The sequence below is a fragment of the Salminus brasiliensis genome, chromosome 25 (assembly GCF_030463535.1).
Source record: "Salminus brasiliensis chromosome 25, fSalBra1.hap2, whole genome shotgun sequence".
In the NCBI taxonomy this organism is placed as follows: domain Eukaryota; kingdom Metazoa; phylum Chordata; class Actinopteri; order Characiformes; family Bryconidae; genus Salminus; species Salminus brasiliensis.
The window spans coordinates 24,709,449-24,719,448 of record NC_132902.1 but is presented as its reverse complement, the minus strand read 5'-3'; the positions used below and the strand labels follow the sequence as shown (position 1 = coordinate 24,719,448).

Genomic DNA, 10,000 nt, shown 5'->3' with positions numbered 1-10,000 from the left:
TTCCTTGCACAGTAGAGACAGCTACTCCAACAAAAGCAGGATCAGCTCTCAATTTTTTATTACAATTGATTTCAGAAGCGGTGAATGAGCAGGTGTCCCAATACTTTTGTCCATGTAATGTTTATTAGCTAAAACAGCAACTTTGTACTGGTATACTGGGAATAGACCCATAGACTGGGCTGGACTTCCCATGTAGCGAAGTAAGACGTCCGGCTGAATGTCCAGCCTGTACCTTCTAATGCCTCTCTCCAGCCCTGCCTTGTTTGTCTTCTCCGCTCGTTACACAAAAGCCTCTAATGAAACGAATCGGCGCTGGTCATGGGCTTGCTCGGCCGATCCTGGCCCGCCGTTGCCTGGAAACCGGAGTGTGCCCGGCTGGCCTCGGCAACGCTCTATTTGCACACCAAACAGTGCTGGCTGCTGTGTTCTGCTCTTGTAGCTAATGCAAATAGCCTGTTACAGTACACACAGGAGGGGATGGGCGGAATAAGAGAGAGAGAGAGGGGGTGAGGGGTCCTGTAGAAAACTTAAAGCCGTCCACTTTTTAATATTTAATCATTAATAAAAAAATGTAAACAGATTTCAGAGAGTAAATAATTATAAATACAGAAGTGCACGCAGTGTCACTGATGCAGCGCATCACTTTCTCTCACGTTCGCTTTTCTCTGTGGTCGTTTCTTCAGCCTTAAACCTCAGACTTGTCCCTGAGATGCTTCCAGCTTGGGTTCCAGTTCCAGTCACTTCCATATGTGATGTTGAGATTGTTTCCATTGCTTCACAGCTCAAAGCTGGGGGGCTTCATACCCCTCTAGCCCCCACGCCTGGCATTAGGCATAAGTTCATCTATGTTCATCTGCTACCGACAGTCCTATTCTTTTGGCTATAGTGCTTCTCTACAGAAGTGTCAGCAGTGGGTGCATTCGTTAGAAGGGGTGTCCACAAACATTTGGACGTGTACTGTATCCAATATCCACATTTCTGAACGTGGGCCATCAAAGGTCTGGTCTTGTATCTCATTAATGCAGCCTCCAACCTTCAGCCCGGTCACATGGGCCGCTGACTAAGGGGACACGAGACGCCTCACCCCTAACGTTCATCTGCACTCATAAACACACACACACACACACACACACACACACACACACACACACAGGCGCAAAGACGCACACAGAGGCTCTCTCTAATGCCCATTGACTTAGTGCAGCTGCTGCAGCGGAGCTGTTTTCCATTGGAAGCGTGAGGGACAGGTGCAGCGAATCCCGCCGGAATACTCAAGTGGTGCGGACGTGCCGACAGTTACAGCGGTGAAGATGGGTGGAAGACCACCCCGGCCTTTCATCTCCGCAAGACGCATGGTCACCAAAGTCAAGTCATATTAGCGCTGCTATCTGTGTATGTGTGTGTGTGCGCATGAGCATGCGTGCCAGAGACAGTCAGGATGAGGGAGCGCTACGCAGACGCCCCGCAGTGAGCTGGAGCGATGGCCTCTGTCTGACCGCGGAGGGAGGGAGTAAAAGAGAGAGAGGGAGAGAGAGAGCTGTTGATAGAGAAGAGCAGAGATGTGCATTCGAGCTCTCTGGAGCCCCCGTCTGCTGTGCCGAGCTCAGGCTGCTTCACTCCCCTCGTCTCTGTGACGCGTTTGCACCTATTAAACCAGTATAGAGCAGAAGCTGTTGGCTGCACGTGTGATAAGCTGGCCTTCTCGTTGTAATGGAGGCTCTGCTTGAGGAAGAACCTTTGGGGGATCAACATCGGTTCCAGGGCGCTCTTAAAAAAAACAGGGTGGTTCTTTAATATGTAATTCATTTTATATATATATAAATAAAATAAGAGCCATGATATTGACATCAGATCAGTGTCCTGTTTACTGCAGATCTGTGGTGGTCTCTAATCAGCCTCTCTGTTTTCTGTCTGGCTGCTTATTGGAGAGAGGCCTACTGAGGCCTACTGGAAAAAAAACTACTGTCTTACTCAGGAACCCGTGAGGGACGGGCGTGGGTGGGGGGTTTCTTAACTATGTGCACACTGTTTTTTTAATGCCCTCATGTGCTCGTCATGCCCGTGCATAGCATGAATGCTTTACGTGCCTCCTGTTTATATGTGGTGTCACTTCAGCTGGAGCTGTAGCATAGCAATGGCTGTGGTGTTATTGGGCTGAGCTATGACAGAAATACTAGAATGCATAAACAAAGATCGGCCAGAAAATTAAAACCACCTACAGTTGAAGTGAATAACGTTTCGATTGATGATCTGGTTCCAGTGACTAAACTGGGTCAGAACGTCTCCAAAACGTCTGGCAGGTCTTGTGAGGGTGTGTGGTGTTGCTGGTACGCTGTGGTCAGTACCTACCAAAAGTGCAGCAAGATGGGGCAGCTGGTTAACGGGCTACAGGGCCACCTAAGGTTCGTTGATGGTCGTGGAGGTCCCTCCCCACAGTTTACTGGACTTGAAGGACTTGAAGGATCTGCTGCTAACGCCTTGGTCCCAGATATTGCAGGATGCCTTCAGAGTTAAGTTTTTTTGACCCATAATTTCTTGTTCTTGGTATTGTGTAGGCCTGTAAACATTAGCAGTGTCCTCAGACATTAAAAATGTGAGGTTGGATAAATCCGATATCATGCACAGGTCTCTGGAGCATGTGGGACCGGAGGCTGTCCTCCTGTCACCCAGTTCACAGACCCTCATTCTTCTTTCAGCCAGAGCTTTGGACCGTGTTTTGTTTGCATCTTCCAAAGGAGAGGGGTGGAGGAGGGCAGCGAGTGCAGAATAGTTGCGTTGTACTGTTTTCCAGTCCAAATCCATGTGGTATGCTCATGGGTCTATGAGCCAGCCAGCAGGCCAGGCCAGGCCAGGCCAGGCCGGTTCGGACAGGGCTGGTGGAAGCAGGAGATTAGACGCCGCTTTGTGTGCCTGGCTGAACACGGGCCTTCCTGCATAGTCAGCAGGCGGGAGGAAGCCACCTAAGCGGGACCCCCGCTGACCCCTGGGGGTCGGCCTCAGCGAATGGCCAGTCTCCCAAAACCCGAGCCTCACCCGCATTCTTCCCTCATCCGCAGGCTCAGGGCCTCCGAGCCCTCAACAACACCCGGATTATCTGAGCCCACAGCTAGCTCTGAAATGCGACCTGCTAAGCCTGAATGAGCAGCACGTGATTGACCGGACCAGGAGGCAGGGATATTCCCACCACCAACACCCCCCCCCCCCACCCACCCACCTCTAGATAAAGCCTGGTTGATTGAAAATCCTGAACTTCTTCTAGAGGGTGGGGGATGTGTGTTTGTAGTAAGGTTGTCCACAAGTTTGTTTATTTGATAGCTGCAAGAAGAGTCACCATCTGCAGGGCCTAAATGTCTGTTTACTGAAGTAGCCAATTAGTCAACTAGTAAACAAGTCAAAAGAACAGCCACAGCTTAAAGCCATAATATTGTCTTATTTATAGTTGGTTAAGCATTTTAACGGTGTTTACAGGCCTTTATTTTGTTATTTGTTTGGTTTTGGTTTTGTACCTGCTTATTTTAGAGATGCTATAAGTGGTATCAAAAACTGGGGCAAAAACATAAATAATATCTAATAAATGCATCATAATGGACTTAGGTGAGCTTTTTTGAGTAGTTCAGCCTATAGAAGTCAAAAACTATAGGCTATATAAAAGTGACAGAACTTACAAGTGGATTCAATTCAACCTAAAGTGGCCCTGCTGTCTAAGCGCTGACTCAATCATTGCCAGTTTGATCCCCAGTCGTGCCACAGCCATCCGTGGCTGGGAGTTCCAGAAACCATGACTGGCCTCACTCACTACAGGTGGGTAGGATGGCCTTCCCTTTCCACCTGGTTTTAGAAGCCTCTGAAAATCTCCTTATCTGCTCAGTAAATCACTGATATTAGAATAAACACTAATAATAACACTCCTACAGAAAGTGGTGGTGGTTCTCCATCACTGTGTTCATTATTAGAACATCTCCAAAGTTCTCCTCATGGAGTCTAGTATTATTTAGAGTTCTCCTCAGATCAACACCTGGTTTGGTGGTAAATCAGGGCTTAATGATGGTAAATCAGGTGAGCTGCTGCTGCTGCTGCTGATGATGATGATTGAGTTGAACACATCCTCCACGCTGTGCTGGCTGGCCTGGGGGGCGTCCAGGAGAACCCTGGAGGAACCGAGCTCTGTTCTTCAGACTAGCTCACCGACAAGATCTCACTACTTTCTTTCTTCAGAATGAGAAGCTCTTGATTCTCCTTTTTACTGGATTTATCTTCACCTGCTTTATCAGTTCTGATCAGATCTGGAGCTTCTACAGTAAAAACTCTCACTGCTGAGAGACTGGGGTGAGAAGAGTGGGTTTATTAGGGGCTGAAAACCTCAGTACTCCAGACAAGATGAGATTCAGGTCTTCTGGATGACGGGGGAGACCCATATTTGGGTTAATCTGCAGTGTGTATCAGTGTGTTGTAAATGTTGTCATGGTTTATTTTCAGTATTGCAAGCTTTGGAGACCGAGTCCCCCCCTGTCTGTGATATATTAGAGGAATTGGCGGCGGTAGAGGAGTGTATGGACCCCTGGCGGGGTGTGTACTCCACACATGCTCCGTATTTGGGGGCTTGTTGTCATTTTGGTGTGTGAGCTGCAGGCGGATGCAGCGAGATCAGTGTTGGACAGGGGCCGCGCCTACAGTAGGTTACAGTGCAGGAAGTAGGCCTCGTGATGAATTGGAGATGGCTGCAGGCAGAAGCTGCACTGTCGGAGACGCGCGCACACACACACACACACACACACACACACACATACACACACAAGCAAGTGTGCTCTGATGGCAGATGCTCTGCAGCTTGTGATTGGGGAGGAAGGTGGAGGAAATTAGGAGTGGCTGTGACTGTGTTTCCTCTCTGCATGCTTGTGCTCTTCGTGTGTGTTCCTCTTCCTGCCCTGAAAGTTCACAGAACACACACACACACACACACACACACACACACACACACACACACTCAAGGTCTTTCCAGATCCCCTTTAGAAGCAGTTCACAGAAACCAAACCATAACAGCAAAGAGAAAAAGGGGAATATGAAACTCTAATAACACGATAACGTCATCCTCACTGCTGCGTACACACACACACACACACACACACACACACACATCTCACAAGGAAGGGAAAAATTAATTACACAGCGCTCACACACACTCTCTCGCGCGCACACACTCTCTCGCGCACACACACACACACACACACACACGCTCAGACGTATACATTCACACTGGCTCTGTTTGAAATAGTTGGACTCTCTGGAGCAGATAACCCTCCTCAACCTATTGGCACCATGCCCAATGCCAGGTGTGGGCTAGAGGGGTGTACATATATAGGGTGGCTAGCTGTGATCCTAGCCCCAAGCTAACATGCTAACTCTGAGTGAATGTGCTTAACTTAAGGTTGCACACCAACTGCAAGGTAAGGCCCTGGCCCCAAGCTGACACAATAGCCCTTAGCCAACGTGCTAATATGCCTACCTTGAGCCATCACGTCGTTGACTTTAAGCTGCTAGGGCTAACTGTAAGCTGGAAGTGCACAAGCCCCAGGCTAACAGAATAGCCCTGAACAAGCTGACACTCTAGCTCTGTGCTGACATGCTAACCTTGAGCTAACACGCTAAACCACAACCCTAAGCCGGCCCTCTAACTGCGAGCTAGCATGTTAAACCACAAACTAGCTGGTTGCCCACTGACTGCAGGCTCAACCGCAAGCTGAGACACTAGCTCAGCTCTGAGCTGACATGGTAAAGCACAGCTAGCATGCTAACGGCAAGCTAATGCTCTAGCCCCAAGCTGACATGAAGGGACCTGATGGCTAACTGACAGCTAAGGCCCTAGCCCCAAGCTGCCACCCTAATCCTTGAAGCTGCTACTTTAGGCCTGAGCTTGACCCTTGAGTGGGCCAGTGTGTTGAGTATGGTGGTGAATAAGTAGTAATTAAAAGTACTGGATGTAATTTCAGTACTGCCTGAGTATATCACAGCAAACTGCGGGGGCTTCAGTGGGGTCCGACCCTTCTCTCAGCATCCTTATCAGGATGTCTGGTCTGGTTTGTTGTGGGTCTTAAAATAGGCCCGAGTGGCATGTATTGTTCTGGAACATGTGTCGACCTACTTTGGGATGTGTGTGTGTGTGTGTGTGTGTGTTTATCTCTCTTTCAGTGCCTGACCTTTTGGCCACTTTGAGATTTGGAAGCTGGGGTGTGAGTGTGTGGTGAGGATGGGGTGTGTAGGAGACATCTCATGTTCCATATGCCAGGAAGAGAGAAGAGCTGTGTGTGTGTGTGTGTGTGTGTGTGTGTGTGTGTGTGTGTGTGTGTGTGTGTGTTGGGGGGGAGGGGATATAAATAGCTGTCTTTGAATAGGAGAGCTGCAGAGGGAGGGCTATGGCGCCAGGGCAGAACCGAGTGCCAGCGTTACTGGGGAGGGAGTGTGAGGGAGCGAGGGAGCGAGAGGTGGAGAGATGGGCGGCGTTCCGAAAAGCACTCTGGAGGAATAGCATCATGGAGGAGAGACTTATGGAACTCTCTTCATATGATTTATTCATGTTCCCATAGTGCAAGTACCTTCACATACTGACGAGAGAATGGCAGACGGGATGCCTTCAGCACCGGGGGTCCAAAAGGAGGGAGCTCTGGAGCGGGAGGGGGGCGGGAGGGGGTAGAGATGCAGGCCTTGCTTGGGCCTTCATAGTGCAGATTATTCGCTGCCAAAGAAAAATAAGCAGACTGAGAACAGCTGATTTATTTATTTATTTATTTATTTATTTATTTATCAATCAGTCCTGTGTGCTTCCCCCTTGGATTACTAGCGGTACTCTAGCGACTAACCTCGGCTCGCTGCATCAGAACAGGACGTAAATAACAGAGGCTGATCAAAGGCCGTCTGGATTTGCTGAGTCAAAATCTGAACTTTTGAGGAACACTGCCGTGCCCCCGTGGCTCCAAGAGCAATCTGTCTTTTTGGAGGGTTGAGTGTTTGTGTACAACAATCAGCCATAACATTAACACCACTAACCGTCTGAGCACTGATGGCACCGGTCAAGAAGGTGACACATACATTAGCATGAAAAATGCTGACCGACTAGACTGGGTCAGAACATCTCCAAAACATCAGGCAGGTCTTGTGGGCTGTTCCTGGTATGCAGTGGTCAGCGCCTACCAGAAGTGAAGTCAGCTGGTGAATCGGCGAACTGGCAATAGAGTCATGGGTGGCGCCCAAGGCTCATTGATGCTCATGGAAGGCCCACCTCGGAGGATCTGCTGCTAACGTTAGCCTTGATGCCCGATACCACAGGACACCTTCAGAGGTCTTAAAGAGCCCCTGCCTGAAATGGTCAGATCTGCAAGGGCACTTGCTCAGTATTGGGCAGGTGGTTCTAATGTTGTGGCTGATCAGTGAATTGCGTGGAGGTCGGTGCTAAATATTGGGAGTCCATGGCTATTATGGGATGTACTTGTGATCTCTGGGCTCTGCTTTCTGATGAAGCTTATTTTGTGTGGTAATTTAGCTTCAACAAACTCTGCTTTTTAAATGGAAGATATTTTTAGGTCAGATTTGAAGGTTTTTATGGTCAGATACGAGCTACATCAAGCGGTATCGATTAGGTCGAGCATTACGAAGAAGCACAATTATTAATAAACAACAAGCCGCTTAAAACGATTTTAAAAAGATTTTCCACATACAATTTAATTAGGACAGTTTTCCTCAAATTTGATATTAAGAAGTTACAATATCATCATATATTGAATCGTAATTCGCCTTCTTGCCAGTCCACAGCCCTACGTTCACTAGAGTAACTAGATTTCCATGGTTTTCAAAGCTTTACAGGCTGAAACATCGAGGTACAGTTTTAATTGCTTTAGATTTGGACAAAAGTATTGGGACATCTTCTGAAATCAAGGGTATTAAAAAGTGTATCCTGCTTTTGTTACTAACAGTAACTAACACCACTTTGGAGGCGCATTGCTGTGGGGATTTGTTTGCATTTGTTTGCTGTACACGTGCATTTCTGGACAAGCTGAGGTGTAGAAGCATGAATCCACAGCCCTACGTTCAATAGAGTAACTAGATTTCAATGGATATTTTGTATACAGGTCCAGTTTTGGAGCATTTCTATTGGTTCGTTCATCATTAAATTCGGACACAATGTGAAGAACTCCTGCCCAGATTCACATTATGTCAAAAAGTTAAAAACCAACAACATTGAAGATCTAAGGTTCTTGCTGGACAGCGAAGTTGAGCACTGTGTTGCGTAATATCGTGACATCCTAAAAGCCTCTCGTACATGCTGGCACCCAAACCCCTTTTTTTAGCGAGCGTTTGCTCCAGCTCCATCTTTCTTCCCGGGTTTACATTAAATTGCATTTAGCAAAATGCCACGGGTTTGGCAGAGCAATCAGAGCTAACCCACGTTTAAAGGGCAGCTCTGAGCGAGTGAAGCTGCCTGCCCATCACCTTCGCCGGCCGAGCTGAGGTGTAATTGCTGGAAATGGAAAGCTTGATGTTCTGCTAATGGGAGCATTGTGTGACTGAGCAGAAATGCCTCTCTTTTCTAGGGAGACGGGCAACCAGGTGCTAATGTTGTGTGTCTCTCTCTCTCTCTCTCTCTCGCTCTCTCTCTCTCGCGCAGACGGTCGATGACGACGCGATGGAGGCGTGAATGTGGTTTGGCGTGGCGATAGCTGAACGATGCCCAAGGGTGGGGGTTCTAAAACCCCCCAGCTGGAGGACTTCCCACTCGGCACCGACATGGTGGAGAAGCAGGGTGGGAAGAAGGTGAGAGAACCCTACCCTCATCACACACACACACACACACACACACACACACACACACACACACCCTACTGTTATGACCTGCTAAAACCATTATGAGCAGTTAGGAGACAGTCTGGCACTCCGCTGCTGAAAGAGCGCCTGCTGTATTGATTATGATCTAAATCCAGTCCCCGAGAGAGGCACACACACACACACACACCCGCGCACACACACACACACACACCGTCTCATACACACGTTGCTCTGTCTAGATCTTAGTACTCTAGAAGACATCTGCTCAAAGCTTTACAGGCATCATGGTACAGTTTTAATTGCTTTAAATTTGGACAAAAGTATTGGGACATCTGAAATCAAGGGTATTAAAAAGAGTGTATCCTGCTTTTGCTGGAGTAACGAACACCACTGTGATTTTGGAGGCGCATTGCTGTGGGGATTTGTTTGCATTCAGCATCAAGAGCGTTAGTGAAATCAGGGTGTTGGATGATGATGATCACCTTCCAATTCATCCCAAAAGTACTGGATGGAGCGCCACCATCCATCATTCTAGAGAACACAGCTCTTCTACAACTCAATGCTGGGGGGCTTTTATGCCCCTCATTTAAGCATGATGCCAATAGGTTCATGATGTTTATCTGCTCCAGAGAGTCCTATTCTTTTGGCAGTACTTCTCTACAGGGACTAGACAGGCTGTATGTGTGTGTGCATTTGCTCGTCATTGACAGCAATGAGTGCAACTTAAAGTAGCTGAATGCATTTATTAGAAGGGGTGTCCACAAACATTTGGACATGTTGAAGATCTGAGCCTGTACCAGTTCTACCCTAAAACGGCACACGCTCGCGCTGCGTGATGCAGTGGTGTTGGGTTGTGGGACAGTGGAGTGTTTGAGCAGGATAGTCTACTTTTGGAAGCTTTACTTAACTCTTTAAAGCCTCAACTATTAAATCATTACCAGGTTTTTCTTCTATTTATTTAATTATTTTACCTATTGTAGAATAGGAAAACATTTTACATACTTTTTTTTTTCTGTATCACATTTGATACATCTGCACTTTATTGTTCACAGCAGATTTTATAAACAGTATAAAACCATCTAAAAACCTAGAAGTCTGTATGTTTTTGTTTCCTGGTAACTTCCAGCCCTCACTAAACACTAAAATTTTATTATTTGTCATTAATACATTATTATTTATATTTTTT

General features: G+C 47.4%; 1 protein-coding gene across 3 annotated transcripts in view; it reads left to right on the top strand.

Moving 5' to 3' along the window:
• Positions 1-10,000, top strand: part of ankrd11 (ankyrin repeat domain 11) — a 162,460-nt gene that overhangs the window by 118,230 nt on the left and 34,230 nt on the right. For all 3 annotated transcript variants that reach the window (XM_072670938.1, XM_072670939.1, XM_072670940.1), the window contains exon 2: positions 8,657-8,802. In XM_072670938.1, coding sequence (XP_072527039.1) covers positions 8,716-8,802 — 87 coding nt within the window. In that variant the 5' untranslated portion in view covers positions 8,657-8,715. The remainder of the gene's footprint in view (positions 1-8,656; positions 8,803-10,000) is intronic.